Source organism: Trichoplusia ni, chromosome 7 (genome assembly GCF_003590095.1).
Source record: "Trichoplusia ni isolate ovarian cell line Hi5 chromosome 7, tn1, whole genome shotgun sequence".
Lineage (NCBI taxonomy): Eukaryota > Metazoa > Arthropoda > Insecta > Lepidoptera > Noctuidae > Trichoplusia > Trichoplusia ni.
This window is the reverse complement of record NC_039484.1, coordinates 4,539,989-4,557,206: the sequence shown is the minus strand read 5'-3', so window position 1 is coordinate 4,557,206 and position 17,218 is coordinate 4,539,989. Positions and strand designations below refer to the sequence as shown.

General features: G+C 36.0%; 4 protein-coding genes across 4 annotated transcripts in view; all 4 read right to left on the bottom strand.

The window, feature by feature from the left end:
* LOC113496249 (LHFPL tetraspan subfamily member 3 protein) overlaps positions 1 to 17,099 on the bottom strand; it is a 31,052-nt gene extending 13,953 nt beyond the window's left edge. The window contains exon 1 of the mRNA XM_026875419.1: positions 16,407 to 17,099. Within this exon, the coding sequence (XP_026731220.1) occupies positions 16,407 to 16,809 (403 nt within the window). The 5' untranslated portion in view covers positions 16,810 to 17,099. The remainder of the gene's footprint in view (positions 1 to 16,406) is intronic.
* Positions 3,027 to 4,695, bottom strand: LOC113496245 (tektin-4-like). The gene has a single exon (XM_026875415.1). The coding sequence runs from the start codon at positions 4,590 to 4,592 to the stop codon at positions 3,069 to 3,071; it is 1,524 nt and encodes a 507-aa protein (XP_026731216.1). The 5' UTR covers positions 4,593 to 4,695; the 3' UTR covers positions 3,027 to 3,068.
* LOC113496247 (tektin-4-like) lies at positions 6,373 to 8,811 on the bottom strand. Its single transcript, XM_026875417.1, has one exon. The coding sequence runs from the start codon at positions 7,963 to 7,965 to the stop codon at positions 6,454 to 6,456; it is 1,512 nt and encodes a 503-aa protein (XP_026731218.1). The 5' UTR covers positions 7,966 to 8,811; the 3' UTR covers positions 6,373 to 6,453.
* Positions 8,933 to 10,595, bottom strand: LOC113496246 (tektin-4-like). The gene has a single exon (XM_026875416.1). It carries the CDS (start codon positions 10,473 to 10,475, stop codon positions 8,955 to 8,957), a length of 1,521 nt encoding a protein of 506 aa, XP_026731217.1. The 5' UTR covers positions 10,476 to 10,595; the 3' UTR covers positions 8,933 to 8,954.
* Positions 17,100 to 17,218: the final 119 nt, after the last annotated feature.

Here is a 17,218-nt window from a genome sequence, read left to right as displayed (position 1 = left end):
TAAACTTGACAAATGACAGCATTGCGTACGAGTGCGTGCAACTGTTCTCATTTAAATTAACTTTTTGTAACTCGTTTCTTAATGATTTCTGTTTTTTTTTTTTTGCGAATGGTAGACATTGAAGTGAAACATTACTTTTTGCAATTATTTTGATATTTCTTTCATTAAATTTCATCGATTTCGGGCAGTCGTGTATCTATTTTATCTACTTACTAGCTGTTGCCCGCGACGTGGGTAGAAGATATAATTTATGATTTAGGTACACCTGCCCGGTTTTTTTCACATTTTCCATTGTATCTTAGCTTCTATTAGTCGCTGCATGATGGTTTATAGCCTAAAGCCTTCCTCGATGAATGGTCTATTCAACACAAAAATATTTTTTCAATTTGGACCAGTAGTTCCTGAGATTAGCGCGTTCAAACAAACAAACAAACTCTTCAGCTTTATATATTAGTGTAGATTATATATTAGTGTAGATGCGGCCCGCGTCAAAGTTTCATCTCATTTAAGGCAGGTGCTTCGAGAGGTCTTCAATACTATCCTATTCTGTAATATTTTATGTTTATAAAGAAAGTAGAAGTAGAAAGCTATCGATGACAACACGTCAGACACACCCTAGGCTGTCACCTCACTCGCATCCTTGTTGTCTAGTTAGTCTAAACTTCAAGACGAGATGTTTCCGCGGAAATTTCCATATTTAGAAAGAGACTTATTTATATTCTGCAACTTTACTAAGTAGTACTAGGTATTATATTATGGTAAGCTCACGCAAGCTATGAATCCATTTCAAAATAATGGATGGATTCAAGACAGGTCAGGTCTACCATCACTACGTTTAAGCCGTGTAGTTTGCTGTCTGAGTGTACGAAAGACAAAAGACGGTTGCAGCAGTAGAAATTAAAAGTCTTATTCGGCTCCAAATAGTCTATAGGTTGACATTGGGCCTCAAGAAATGCCAGAAGTCAGAAACAAGCATTATGATAATGAAGAAAACCGCTAAGACTACTAAGACGAATGCGCTGCAAATAGTAGTGACTCATTCGCAAAGAATTTTAATGAAACAGCGTTTGCGTATTCGAGTTGGCACCAAAATGACTGCATGCATCTGTGTGATACTGCAACTTGAAAGTTAAGGAGGTCTAACAAGATTTCTTGCATAAAGAGGATACATAAGAATTTTCAAGCTTTCGGAAACGGATTCATGCTGATATGATACAACGGTTTCTTTACGTATTGGGATCGGATTAACGACACCGTTTGAGTTCAAAAAGTCAAACAATATAAATAGGATGAATAAACAGATAATTCATATGAATAAAGTATTGAATAGAGACTTTGTAACACGAGAAGATTAAATATGGTTAGGAACATTAGATGATGTAGTAAAGACAAGTGGCTCAGAGACAAACACGATATTAACTAGTAGATCGTAAAAGGCAAGTAAAAAAGATTTTTTACGTGTACTGTACACTGAACTCTTAAACTCGTACGTTACCTAAGTAACGTGACATCACGCATTTACGTGACATCCGCAATAACCCATATGTCACTTAATTTAAATCGTGTGTGTGATCGTTTACATACACGACTTCCTTCACAATTACAGGTCGTAACTGTTCCAATGCCGTAACACTGCCTCTTTTATGTAATGAACAGTGATCACCAGTAATTATTAAGAAAGACGTAAGAAGTATTTTGTAGGATGAAGAACAAAACCTCAAGCAATGACAATGACAAGTTTTTTAGTATGTAGCAAATGATTGTACTGTAAATATTTAACACTGTAGTTTAAATAAAGTTATAATTTTATTTAAGTTAAACAAAGAGCACATGCTATGATAAAACTGTCTTGGAATATGCTTAATGCCACCTCCGAAATAAGGCAGCGCTCGACGCTCTAAACTTTTTTTGCCCTATTTCGTCTTCACACTTAAGAAGCTAAGGGATGAGCAAATCATGGTGCAGTAAATTGTTATTTTCAAGACCTGCCTTTTTTATTTTTCGAATTTTGAAGCTGTCTCGCTTTTACAATTATGGAAGCGTGACAGCACACTACCCAGCATTCCTTCTACAAAGGGTAATAAATCTTAATCCATTAAATACACAAAAGCTACCATAGAAGTATTAAGAACTTCTTTCTTATCCACGGCTCGCATGATCACCTATGTTGCTACATGATATCCGTGGGAAACCTATCGTGCTATCATGATATAAATTACAAAGTACTTTTCACTCAATGTTATTCTAACTCACTGCTTCCTTATTGACTTTCTATTGTAAACGTCCATGTAATTAATTGAATACACATTAACTTTCTCGTTAGTTTGGCTAAGCTTCATGGGGTTTTCATTTGAGGGAAAAACGTGATTAAATTTTAAAAAGTTGGGATTCGATTTGAGTTGTTCTTTCATCATAACTACTTTCTGTTCAGGGATCCTGCTGTTTTAATTTAGATATTATAGATAAAATCGAAGCAATGCAATTAAAAAGATTATCTTATTGCGCTGTATTACTGACGGCAAAACAAAACCGTTGCAATATCTTTTAAAATGAGACGTCTTTGTTGAATCTGTTATGTAACTTAAGTAGGCCGTTATGGCTCAACGAAAAATATTTAAAAAGGTGAAGTATGATTATCTAGACATTACGACAAACTAAATAAAGTTGGTCTTCAAAATGTACGACTATAAGATTTGTTTCCTAGTTATAATTGACACTGGAGAGACATAGGCCGTTTTATAGTAAAGGAAATGGATATATTGTCCAATCTGTCCATTCCTTGTTAAAAATATTTTACTTTTTAACAAGGAATTTAGACAAGGAAACCTTTCTAACCATAGATCAACCTAAACTTTTGTAAACATAGTTAATTATTTACGCTACATGTATAACAAATAACTTCTGTTGAAAGTTTCCGTTCATTGTACTTGAAATTTAGACTATGGTACTTTATTTGAAGTTAATGACTAAAATAATAAATCTCACTTGAAACTTAATACGGTATGTGAAAGGAAAGCGACTACTTAATTTCACAGAAATTTTATTATCGTGTTCGCATTCACTTCCCACTACGCATTCGCAAACTCTTCAGGGGTAGGCATGTGAGCTCTTACCCTGGACAGCCTATCCTGGTCTATGTTCAAGCTTTTCCGTTTACACGCTATCTCCCTTTCCAGCTCCCCTCTATACTTCATCAGCTCAGCTCGCACTGCCTCAGCTTCTCTCATTTTCCCCGTCAAGGAATCAGCTGTCTCCTTAATAAACTTAGCTTCGCCCATCAAGGCGTACTGCGCCTGATCCCTGCAGTTCTCAACATTAGGCCTATTGTAATTTCTATTTAGCAATCTCGTACTAGAAAGTTTGTCTCTCTGGTTCACTTGCCGTAGCGAATCGCCCAAATAATCAATCAAATTCTCTACATCAGCAATCGTTTGCAAATTATCCTTTAAATTCTCTTCTAGTTTTGCACAAAGCTGCTCAGTCGCTGTTACTGTTTCAGCTAACGCAGCGTTGGTCCTGTCGGCCTGGGTCTTCATGTCTTGAGATCCTTTGATAATGGCCGTCATCAAATCATTACGTAGGTGTTCTGATTTTTGTCTTACCTCGTCGCAGTTCCTAATACTTTCAGCGCAGTAATGTTCCCAATATTCTAAGGTGGTTGCATTCTCTGGCCATCGAGCTACGCCAGGATGATGAAGTATCAGAGTGGAATCAGGACCCATATTCAGGTTTTTCCCATCTAACTTCAAAGTGGACATCTTATCACTCCAGTCGGATTCGATACTTGCTTTTGCAGCTTTGTTATATTCCAATTGTGTTTCTACTTTAGCTAACGTGTTTTGGAACACTCGTCTTATTTCCCCAACAATTGCAACCTCTTTTATTAGTTCTTGTTCAGCGTCATCTCTAACCAAATCTGGTTCATATCTATTCGTACGAAGTTCTAAACATTCTCTGGATATTGCTTCCGGTAACATCAGGATTCTGCAAGCACTTTTTAGTTTGCTTCTGTCTGCTTCTAAAGCCTTGGTTTCTTTCGTTATAGCTCTAACAGTATTTTCAACCAATTTCTTCCAGCGAGCCAGTTCTTTGACCCTACTTTTCAGTTTCGTATTAGTTTCGTTTTGTTTATTGTCCATAGCATCAAAGGCCTTTTTAAGGTCTCCTTTAATGGACGCATCCAAAGCTTTAGCTTTGTCAGTGGCTCTTGGCGTTAACATATGAAGATTATTCTTCCTCCACTCTCCTGTAGAGTAGTGAGTGATGGAGTACTTGTCGACCACTGGTCTGACGCCTGTCATACCTGCCTGCGGCGTCCAGTCTACATGCCCAGGCGCCCACGGCCCGATGGGGCCCATTCCAAGCATATCGCCACTCGTACTATCCGTCGGCTGCGGAAGGTACAACGGTGGTGCATCTGGAGGGTGAATCTTTGGTTCTGGAGGTTGTATCATACCAGGCTTGTATGGTGAAGCAAAAGGATTCTCATTAGCTCGAGTATCGCCAGCTTGCAAGTATGTCTCAGCCAGAGCCTTGGCCCCAGTACTAGGGCAAATGAAGGGACAATTATACATATCTGGATTATTAGGCATGTTTACGAGAATTTAGTTAAACAAATCTAACTTAATAAAATAATATAAACTAAAAACCGAAGAAAAATCTGTTGCACGGGCAAAAGATTTTAATTAAATGACGTATAATTTTTTTCGAATTTATAATAATCGAAAGTGGCCAGTAGCAGTTTCACACAATAGAAACCTGCTTAGTTATAATTATGTATAAGTTATGATTTGTAACAAAACCTGTTCTGTGAAACCAACATTCATTACACGATTGCATCAATAAAAAAACCAAACGATACATAAAATAAATCAAAATAATTAATTTTACAGGAAAAGGAAAAATGTTTTCTATTTCGTTTGCGAAACGCTAAGTACTAGAGTAAGTGATCAACTCTACCTAAAAAAGCATGATTATCACATTGGATCACAATCACGTAAAGAACGGTTTTTCTTAAAGCAGGCATGTAATTTTAGCAGTATCTGTGATCAAATGATACGTACTGTCTTATGATGGGAGCCATTGCTTCATACGGAGGTCACTGTAACGTTCACATTGTTCTGGTGTTCACATCAATCGTGGGATAACTTATTGTTTAGTAATGTTAACTTACTCGGTTTTTATTTGAAGAAGGTTCTATCGGTAAGTGTATTCCGTTTCCGTGATTTTTTGCAAGTACTTCTTTAATGTAATAAGGATTTTTGTTTGGGAAACTTCGTTTAGCAATGTAAAGCTTTTCTTCGTATTGTACGGTTAATGTACAACTTTGCGGCTTCTACTTTAAAAGGTTATTTTAACAAAGTTAGTTATAAAATCGAAATGAGGTGAAGTCATACACAATTTAATGATTTCGTCTTTTATGATCACTGCTTGTTTCCAGAGTAAGATTATCTAGCTATTAATCAACATAAAAGTAATAAATGAATGAATTAATCTCTTGGAATCAGTACCATGTCATCATTAGACGACTATGACGAAACTCAAACGAGGGTAATCTTATGGATCTAAGATTTTCACACCAACCTCAAAGTTACGTGCACGCAGAAAACTAAATGTCATCTCGATATTTCCGAGCTTACACAATATGCACTTCGTCCAAATAACTCTAACGATAATAAATAATGAAAGGTGTAGCAAAAACCACAGTATCATGCTGTTAGGAATCTGTGAGGTCGTATTTAGATGTAGAACTATGCATGCCTTGACAGAATTAAAATTCATTTATTTAAATTAACAATCAGTAAAGGAGGTATCAATTTAATACAGACTGATAGAACTATCTTTGGGTTCTGTACCCAAAGGGTATAATGAGAATTTATTGCTGATACTCAGCTTTCTGTCCGTCGGTCACTAGGCAGTGAATCTTATTGACCGTGAAAATCAGACAGATGGAATTTTCACGGACGATATATTACTGTAAGTGAAAGATAGATTTTTTTAGGTCAAGTTTCTTAAGCAAGCATCGGAACCCTCCGAATGCGAATCCGACTCGCACTTAGCCGATCTCAAGAACATACATTTAAGAATTTATACTAAGTGCCGAATTTATGTAATACATTCTAATGCCTCATAATTCAAGTAGTGATATATCATGTCATATATGGTTCTGGCTGTTAGTCACGATGCCAGTTCACCGCGACGGCGAATTAGTATAATTATGACGTCACATTACAAGTGTACCGAGTATGAAAGTTTACAGTGAGAGTAAATGGAGGCCGAATTTTAATGTATAAAACGGACTTGGTTGGTTTTGCTTTGTAAAGAGATATAAAAACCGTAGACTTACACACCCGAAGTTAATAAAAATGCAACTAAATACTTAAAATATATTAAATGTTAAGAATAATCTAAAATAAACAATCGAAATAAAATCTACGTGTTGAACAATTCAGTTTAAAAGCCAGCTAGTTCTGATGCCGAGGGGTAATGCGAGCGGACCATACCGCATCGGTCTCTGTCAATGCTCAGAGTCTTCCTCTTCGCAGCTATAGCCGTTTCCAACTCCTTTCTCTTGTTCACCAGATCCTCTCGCAATCTCTCAGCGTTCCTTAGCTGCCCCAGCAGAGATGTCACGGTCTCATGAATCTTCTTCACTTCATCTATCAACCCCAAATGCGGCTGGTCTTGAACATTTTCCCCGTGAGGTCTCCAATTATTCCTATTATCAAGCCTGGTTTGGGCTAACTTCATGGCCGCGTCCATCTTTCTAACAGACTCTTTCAGATCTTCTATCAAAGCTTCCAAGTCAGCAGTTCTTTGTAGAGTAGTTCTCAACGTTTCTTCTAGTTTTGTACATAGCTCTGAAGTAATGGCTACCGTTTCCGCTAATGCCATGTCAGTTCTATCCGCTTGGATTCGCAACTTCCTACCATTGTTCACTAAAATGGCGTTCAAACTGCCTCGTAAATCAGCGGATTTCTGACGAGCGGCTTCGCAATTTTGAACGTTTTCTCTACAAAAGTATTCCCAATATTCTAGTGGTGCCGTGTAATCTCCAAATCTGGTAGAACCTGGTCTAAACATTATTGTTGTGGATTTCGTACTTAGGCCTAAATTAATAGCTTCGGTGTTGTAAGCCATAGTTTTGTCACACCAATCGTATTCTATTCTATGTTTCGCTGCCTTGTTTATTGCCATTTGTTCTTCTATCTTATCTAGAGTCACCTTTAAAGTGGCTCTTACTTCGTTTACAAACTTCATTTCCTTGATAAGTTCCTGTTCGGCAAGATCTGCTACTAAATCCGGTTCAAATCTGTTTGAACGCAGGTCTAGACATTCTTTGGAAATCGATTCTGGCAACATAAGTACTCTGGAAGCGCCTTTCAGTCGCTGCCTATCAATTTCAAGCAGTTCGACTTCTTCTGTAATTGATTTACAAGCATTCTCAACCTCTATCTTCCAGCGGAATAAATCTCTGGCTTTTTGTTTTAGTCTTTTATTATTTTCCATTTGCTGTTTATCAATATTTCCAAATGCTTGCATCATGGCTGTTTTAGCATTGTAATCGACAATGTTGGACTCAACAATTACTTTAGGATCTAATACATCTTGATTATGTTTTCTCCATTCACTGAGAGAATATCGGCTCAGAGAGTACTTGTTGACACCGGGTCTGGTGCCAGTCAATCCTGAGAGAGGTGTCCAGTCAACATTCCCATCGGGGCCAGGTTTCAGGTTAGGAAGGTAATTAAAAGTATCCTCGTTATGGGGAGGCGCTTCTGTTTGTTGATACTCTTCTTTAATATCAGTTTCTTCTGGTTTAGTTGGAAATGCTTGCGCCTCTTTGGCTTCTTTTATTTCCTGTAAAGCTATGTCTGGAGATTTCTCCGTTTGCTTAAAAGCGCCAACATCCTCGCATTCTTTTGGGCATAGGTCTTTTTCACCAAATATTGGTGGCAACGCCATTGTTATAATAAGTCACAAAACCACCAAAGCTCAATATTATAATTATTTTTACCAAGTAAAATTATTTCTAAAATCTCACTTGTCAAACTGATTTAACAGTTACATTCTTCTAGAACAAAGCGCTCCTTTGGGCATAGCTACGATATACTATGGAGTTTTTACCCACTTAGCGACAAAAGAGTTCTAGGACTGATTATTATACCTTCATTCGAATTTTTATTGACGAATTTACCTCGCACAATATCTTGATTATGTTGGTGACCTCTTTTGAGAATGTAATCTATCGGTTGTGTAGGCGGTACAGCGTTTTGACGTAAAGATGCTGACCGGACACGGCCGCCTAGCAATATCTGTGGTAGGTAGCCCGAAGGGAGGCATTGAGATATTGCCATACGCCGAGTGAAGCAACGCCAGAGCCGCACATGATCGTGCTATTCCGCCTGCCTATCGTAATATTGAGGGCCTACGGCAAGAGGCGACTGAGGCCGGTGATTTGGGTGGCTAACCGTAAGGTTTAAATGGTGTGTGTGGTGTACTGCAACTTAAGTATGGAGTAATACAGTAAGTTTTTAAACGGTTTTTTAAGGCTTGTTCAGTCAAGCTGCACATATTTCTTAACTTGGAAATGACATATTAAGTTGAAGGAACTAAAAAATATTTTTTTGCTAATACTAGCCCAGTGGTCGAGACTTCCTTGACCTTCTTTACGCAAGTGTAAATACAACGGTCGTCACTTCAATTACTGGTTAACGTAAGAACATAGTAGGAAACTTAATATTGGCCTGAAGTAACACCTGATGAAAACTTACTTGGTAAATTGATATCTATATTTATATCTACGATTTTTTTCTAAACAGAACAGTGCGAAACAAAATTTTATCCAAAAAAATATATTTGCTAAAATTTTCTACAACTCACATTGTAACAAATTATCCAAAAGTCGAAAAAAAATACTAAAATAAAGTTACTATAAATAAAAAAACACCACATTAAAATCCTGCTAGCTCTGAGGCAGACGGGTAGTGAGAGCGAACCATGCCACATCTATCTCTATCTATATTCAAAGTCTTCCTCTTCGCTGCAATATCACGCTCAAGCTCCTTTCTTTTCTCCATTAGATCTGTTCTCACTCTCTCTGCGTTCCTCAACTGTCCAAGTAGCGAAGTAACAGTTTCATGAATCATCTTAACTTCCTCAATCAAACCTAAATGCGGTTGGTCTCTTACGCTCTCGCCATGCGGTCTCCAATTGTTCCTATTATCAAGTCTAGTTTGAGCTAACTTCATAGACGCATCTGTCTTCTTTACAGCATCTTGCAGATTCTGAATCAAATTTTCTATATCGGCAATTTTATAAAGAGTGCTTGTTAAATTTTGTTCCAGTTTAGTGACCAGTTCAGAAGTGAGAGCTACAGTTTCAGCTAAAGCCATATCAGTTCTGTCAGCCTGAGTGCGTAATTTTCTTCCATTGTTTATGAGTATAGCATTTAGAGTTCCCCGCAAATCAGCTGATTTTTGTCGCACCACTTCGCAATGTTCAATATTTTCTCTACAGAAGTGCTCCCAGTATTCTAAAGGCGCTGTCAATTCTCCAAACCTTGTTGCACCCGGTCTAAACATTATAATCGAAGACTTAGGGGTTAGGCTCAAATTTGTAGCATCAGTATTGTAGGCCATAGTTTTGTCACACCAGTCAAATTCAATTCTATGTTTGGCTGCCTTATCGATCTTTAATTGCTCTTCTATTTTATCTAGGGTTGTTTTTAAAGTTACCCTTACTTCGGAAACGAGCTTCATTTCTTTTTGAAGTTCTATGTCGGCAAGATCAGCTACTAAATCTGTTACCGCTCGATTCGAGCGGAGCTCCAGGCACTCTTTAGAAATCGACTCGGGCAACATCAACACTCTAGAAGCTCCTTTTAGGCGCTGTCTCTCAATTTCAAGCGCTTCCACTTCATCGGTAATTTCCTTACAAGATCTCTCAACTTCTGTCTTCCATCTGTAAATGTCCCTCGCTTTTTGTTTGAGCCTGCAGTTGTTTTCCATCTGTTGTTTGTCGATATTACCAAAAGCCTGCATCATCGAGGTCTTCGCATTATAATCTATAATGTTAGATTCGGTTACTATGTCAGAATTTAAGATTTTGTTGTTGTGCTCTCTCCATTCCCCCAACGAGTATCTGCTTATAGAGTATTTACTGACTCCTGGTCTTGTGCCAGTTATCTCACCGAGTGGTGTCCAATCGACCTTTCCATCTATTCCTGGTTTCAATTTGGGATGTTCTGTTACACGCACTGGTCCTTCAACCTCTTCTTTATCAGGAGGCGGTGGTTCTTCACTCGTCTTTGGAGCAGCTACTGGAGTTAAGTTAGCAAGCTTCTCATCTCGAGCTGTTCTTTGTTTTTCTACCACGTCCAAAGGATTCACTTTGGATTTCACAAATGCCCCGAGGTCCTCACAAGTATTCGGACATATATCTACTTCTTGGAATGTATTAGAGATAGTGTTCATGGTTCAGGTTTGCTATTAATGTGGTGTTTAACAAAAATAACTAATAGCAAATAAAAAATTATAAGAAAAATAATCACAAATGGTTTTCCAAGAAAACGACGTACATTATTAAAACGATGACACTAAATTAAATGACAGCATCGCAAACGTTTTTAATTAATTTTAGTAAGTTGCCAGCTCTTACGATATCTATAAACTGACTTTAAAAAAGTATTGACTGTAAACAAAAGTTGCAAAGAGTCGCTCATTAAAATGTAACATTTAAAATACTAAGCTAACAAGGCGTACGATGGTTATAGAAAAGGCCTGACAGGTCATCCGTTTTATGATAGCTTGACATCCTGTCTTAAGTGTAGTAAAATACGGTGCAGTCAAGCCGAGACTAAACGACTTTCTAACAAGCGCTTTTACGTTCTGGTTTCATTTAATTAATTCGTTTGCCTTAATATGATATAAAACAGGAAATTGGTTTGACTACAGGATTTGAGATGAAATTTCAATTAGAGTGATTAGACCATTAATATTATGCGAAAAGTTAGTTTTCTAGTTCTGCTGGCTGATGCATATTTTCTCATTAAGGATACTAAGTTTGATTAATAAAAGCCCTTAAATGTATTGCCATAATACTTATCGGATACGTTACAAAAAGGGTGAAAGGAATAAAAGAATAATTTTACCCCATTACCAACTCATTTACAAAAGGTAGCGCCGGAGGTTTGGCAACACAAACACTGTTTCGCGCAGAATACATGTGTACCATCGTATATGAAAAAAAATATACAAACGAACCATAGTCAAGTTAATGCAGTAAATCTTTACAACTGGACATTCAACTTCCTTATTTGTTTCCGCCAAATTACATGAAATTATTCATGCATGTTTCTTGGGAAATTCTTGACTGAGGTCATACGCAATGAACAAATGATCTTCGTTCGTCTCACGAACAAATGAGACTTTTATTCAAGTAAATGGTTTATTATATGTTTTTCCCTGTCTATGATAATATTACAATCACTTTATCCATTTAAATGTTTTACTATCTATTCGAGCATTGTAATTTCAAATTATTTATGGTTCATCAAATGCCATCAACGTCTTTCCAATAGTTACTTTACTTTGGTATTTGAATACAATTACGATTTCTCGATGTTTACTTATCGGTATCATGTAATCGATAATAATCGATTCATTCGATTCGTAATAAAGTGAAAACGGTTTCTCTATTCGATGGCGATTCTAATTAGACCCTTTCACGTAATCGTTAATTCGTATTCAGAGACCTGAACTACATTTATTCTTTCATTGATAACTTTGTCGTGAAACTAAGTCACGGTTGAAAAGAAATAGAAGTCATTAAGTCGTACTACATCATGAGTAATTATATTTTTAGATCTCATAGCAAAACATCTGCAGCAGTTACTTTTGTAACTGAATATTGGGTAGTGTTATCAGCGCTATATGACAACTTTATTCATTTTACAAGAATTATTTTATCTAAACAGCCCAAAAAAGAAGGTACAGCTTTGATTGTCTTTATTTATTAACAATACCTATGTCTCCGGAAGTCCCATTCAAGTAACCAAAGTTTGACACATTTTTCCTTGGCATTTTCTAATGAAAACGATCACTTAAAAGATGGAATTCAAATACGTTTTGGATCCGTTTATAAATTTTAGATGTTTATAGTCATAAAACGTATTTGTAAATATTCATGTGGATTTGAAAAATAAGAGATAGAAGTACCGGAGGTCATTAAAATAAACTAGTTTTGGCTGGTTTTGGTTCTTCACAGACCACAGAAACTGTTTGTTTGGATTAGAAATTGCATTATATTTTGTTCTTAGTCTGAATTTTTGTTTCGAAACCACATTTTTGCTTATTTTTTCAAAAGATTTAATTAAACTCGGGTTCCCAAATAATTTATTCACAAGTTATAAATAATGGTTTCTACTCTAATATCCTTAATTATTTAGGATCTTCCATCGAACTATCTATTTTCGTGCAAAAAATATTTTATTTTCACGTCTATTTTGAATGGAAACTTGGGAACTGCATAAACAGTATTGAAAAAGCTGAGAAGTAAATTTGAAAAATATTTACAGATTTCATTAAATCAAAAAGTTTTGCTGCATATAATCAAATCTGTAAATATTTTATCCACATAAGTAATTAATAAGGCAGTAAAGAATTTGCGGATAAGGTAGTCATAAAAAGTTATAAACTAACAAATTGTTCTGTGTGGTATATGGCGCGTAACTTTAATAGCTGTCATCATTATATCACAGACAATCACAGCTCACTTTTACTTTTTTACGTCGTTAAATGGGAGTGAGCAGCAAATTGTACGTGCATGAGTTTTTTTTAACACTCAATAGCTAAAAGTTCTTTTGAAATCTTTGGTAAACTCTTAAATGTAATTATTTAATCCAGATTGAAATATATTGGAAAGGCAACCTTGATTACCAGCAATTTATATGTTTCAATATTTTACTACATAATTATTTCTTTGTTTATAATTTCTTAATATATTTTATAGTCACGCAGGCTAGTAGAAGCCAAATTATTTGGTTTTAGTATTACAAGTTTTAAAAAACATTCGCCTAGATTACAAAAGCATGTCACTAAACACCTAAATGTCAAACATAGAAAATGCGCTTTCATAATTAGTATGTTGCCAGAGCAAATTAACACATCGCAGAAAATCTAGCTCACCTCTCGTGTGTGATGAAGAACACTTTTTTTCCGGTCACGTAGCGGTTTACTGAGCGACTGATGAGGTCATGCATGGGGCTTCGCAATTGTCAGATATTATGTTAACTTACACCGGTCCTTCGCTTCAATAGCCACCTACAATAGATGAAGCCACTACACAAATGCAAATTGACAACTATAACCTCAAAGTAGCGCCTTTTAAACATTTTGAGGTTAAGTATTGAATCAAATATAAAACTGTTTATATTTAATTATTCAGAGCTCAGTAAATACATATTTATTTTCTTGATTAATAATCATGAATAATTTTAACATTAGCTACGGTCGAATTGAGATCGTTGAATTTAAACTTTTTTTAACCGTTTACTCTAGACTACTAGACAAGTTGCGTAATAAGGTAGTACTATGTTCCCACATTTTAATACTTAAACGGTATATAGGTTATGCAAAAACCTGTCTTACGAGTCTAATAGAGATCGTCAATCTTTAGTATGACTCGTTGCGCTTCATTTTTGTATGGAATTTTTGTTGCATGACAAAGACGTTTTACCGGTTTTGCCTTCCACACTTCGTTACAACTTCTACGGTTTCTTATAAATTGGCGCTGTCTAATTCAATTTGTTCTCGTTAACGGTCTATGGTAATTGGAACAGTTTTTTTTTATAATTTTAAATTTGTAAACGCAATTTTCTATTAAATATTCAATTTTTGATCGTAGATTGCTAAGCTATTAAGATTAAATTGTAGATTTTTATTTTTAGCTGACTGTGCAACCTGTAGTTGCGCGATGTGCTTTCAGACTTTAGCTGATATGAATGTTTGCACCTTTTCTAAAGGCAGCATTAAGTGTTGGCCCTGTTTTCCCTTTGTTGCAGTAGATAAGCAAAATTCCATGCAGCACTCAAATAAGGTGTGCCAACACCAGTATGTAGTTTTATGCAATGTCTACGCATCTGTGGAAATTGTAGTGTCAGAGTAAATAGGGAATCTTGCTCATTTCTGACAACTTAAAAAGTGTTATAACCTCATTTCAGCCAAATTGCCGATTTTCCAACTTATTTATCATCATTTTGTTCGGAAGGTTCGGAATAGTCCTCTGATTAAGACAACAAAATGACACGAAGAGATTGAACGATCACGTTGTAGTCAGTCAAGGATATTCGCACATTCGAATGCAATGAATCCATACCTATTGAAATAATACCGATACCATTTTTACATGCATTCGACTTGCTGATCCTTTTCAAAGATGTCAAGGCGAGTCGCTATTATTGGATTGAACACGTTTTACTGTTAGCAAGATTTTTGTTCCTTTAAGAAAAGTTTTAGTTTTACAGTATTTCCCAAGAAAATTTTGCTTCATTTCTGGATCTGTAGCAACAAAATATGAGACAATAATAAAGGTGTTTTCCAGTACTTTCCGTTTATAAGTGAACTGAACAGATTTTTTCGTTTGGCAATACTACACAAAATTATTATACAAAATTATTATTTTGCTTAGCAATTTATGAAAAGGTAGCTGTCCAATCAAAGTGATTATGTGTACCTATGTAGGATATTTTGCTTTCAGAAAAGCAACAAAAGAAAAGCTAATTAAAGAAAATGAAATCCGTAATTTTAATAGGTACTTAATGTTTACAAATGAGATCTTTCAGGGTTCCTAGTTCTGTGCCCCGATTCTGGTATTTCCGATGAATGAGTGGAAATTGGCACTATTCGTATTATTATAAGCATTTTTCCAACACAAGAGGAAATTAAGTACGGGGAAGACTTGTGGTCAATATAGTGAATTTGAAACATGACATCGATAAGATTACATGGCAAGAATATGACTATTAGCCTGTAGTTCAAATTAGTTCATTAGGTAATAGGTATAAAGTGGATTTTAATGACGCAATATTTAAATAATGGTTGATAAGTCAGGTATAATCATGTGAATTATGTGTAACGCTGAGCCGATGATATTTGAATCTAGGTATAATGTATTCCGAGAATCTGGATTCGCTTATACTTAACATTTATGTTGTTGCAAAATATTGAGGTTTCCGTGACCCACGGTTGCATTCGCCCTGGTTTCTTCCGCCGAAAAGACTGTGTGTTAAACTTTAAAACTTATTTTTACTTTTTAATTTTACTCAAATAGGGTGTTTAAAAAGATGGTGTCGGGCCAACTTATCAACTCTTTTTTAGTCTAATTATATGGGATAGACATTATTAAAGTAGTACTCTACTTTATTAGAAAGATAGTAGTTATAAATCCTTAAATCGGCATTTCCTCGGCTTGTCGAGATAAAATAGTTACCTAAAGAGCTCTTTTTTGCCTTTCATCAATAATTGTACAAATACCATGTATTACTCAAATACTCCAAATTAGTGCGATTTTTTTAATACTAGGAATAAGGAAGGTTCCTAGATTTAATTTATTACTCTTCAGACAGATGTTATGTACATATTCGTAAACTAACTGACTAAACTACATGCATAAAATACGACAAGAGCTCCAAAATTATTGTTTACATTGATTGTCGCACCTCAACTACCGTTGAAAATAGTTAAATTAGAATCTTAACGAAAACTTATTACACCTTTATTCGGATTGACCTTGAATTAATTTTAAATACCACTTGATTCTAACACACGTGGTATTTATTTTCGCTACATACTGCTAAACAATTCATTGCCTAATATTCTCGACTCGTATGTGTATAAGTCACGTAAACTTTGGCATTTTAAACGCCTTTCGTTTTTGCCGTTAGCAGGTAGTTCCAGGGCAAATGGAATCTAGCACCTGCCCTATACCGGATGTTTGGAGCTTACGACACCTGTCTACCACACATAAGGTTGTATATCACAAATACTGCATCAAGACATTCAAGACTTGTTTTACTACCACACAGACAGCAAGGTCAATCGAACTCGCCTATGTAGGTATATGCAAAACTTTCACTCGATACAATTTATGGGCAATAATCGATAAAATATTTTTTTTATTTCATGTTCCAGTTAGCTAGTTGTACAATTTTATACATTTTATTAAAGTAGTTTGTAAAATATGGGAATTGTTATATAAATGTAATTCTTTGTTTCAACTTAATGACAAAGTTAACTTATGTAGCATATGTAGGTATAACATTAGTGAAGACGTTGTTATGAGGTGTGGCGGTTTATTAAAGTGCAATGAAGTGTAAATAGTTATTAAATTATCCCATTAGGACTTACCTGATAGTATTTGTAGCCAGCCGCAGATATGGAACACGGTAGTCGATTGACAAAAGAAGAATAACAACATTGCACAGATCGTAAACAGGGCCAGGGCGACCGCTATGCCCACTAACACAGTTGCAATCTTGAACACGAGCCCATTTATCGAGAGGAAGTCATCGAGCCTGCCTTTACAGTCCTCTAAAGCATCGTCGGCACTACAAATCTGCCACAAGCCGAACTTCCTTGGATATCCAGTCTCTAGATCACCAATCCACTCAGGTGTCACAAAAGCAACAACGCTTATTATCGCGTAGCAAATCGTGAATATTGCCCAAAGCACGCCGATAGCTTTCGAATTGCGGACATAGTTGGTCGCGTATAAATGTGATGAATCCACGTACTCGATTTTTGAACCCATCTTGTTGATATCCGGTTGTTTACTTAACTTTTTCAAACACTACACAAAACAAAAAACAAATCACTTGTTATTGATAACACATTTTACGAATATGGTTCTTGTGCAACAGTTGTTAAGGCTGGTATGTTTGCGTAGCGTTAATTCCATTCATGTCTCAAAGGAAAAGTATTATTGCAAAGTACTCGAGGACGCGAGAAACACGACACGGAACGGACGAAACATGAGCTGGCACAACCCGCACAACCTCTCGCCGCGCGCGATTCGGTTAAGTGAGAAAAGGTGGGGATAAGTAATGAAGCCGCAAGCTTGACCTATCGCCTTCACGATAGGTATTTTATTTATATTTCACAGTTATTTGTTTGAAACCAAGCAAATAGGGGTCATAAAATAGATATTCAAATTTATAGGT

Excerpts from the sequence above, each read along its gene's own strand:
- LOC113496246 (XM_026875416.1), bottom strand. The coding sequence starts at position 10,475 with ATGAACACTATCTCTAATACATTCCAAGAAGTAGATATATGTCCGAAT.
- LOC113496245 (XM_026875415.1), bottom strand. The coding sequence starts at position 4,592 with ATGCCTAATAATCCAGATATGTATAATTGTCCCTTCATTTGCCCTAGT.
- LOC113496247 (XM_026875417.1), bottom strand. The coding sequence starts at position 7,965 with ATGGCGTTGCCACCAATATTTGGTGAAAAAGACCTATGCCCAAAAGAA.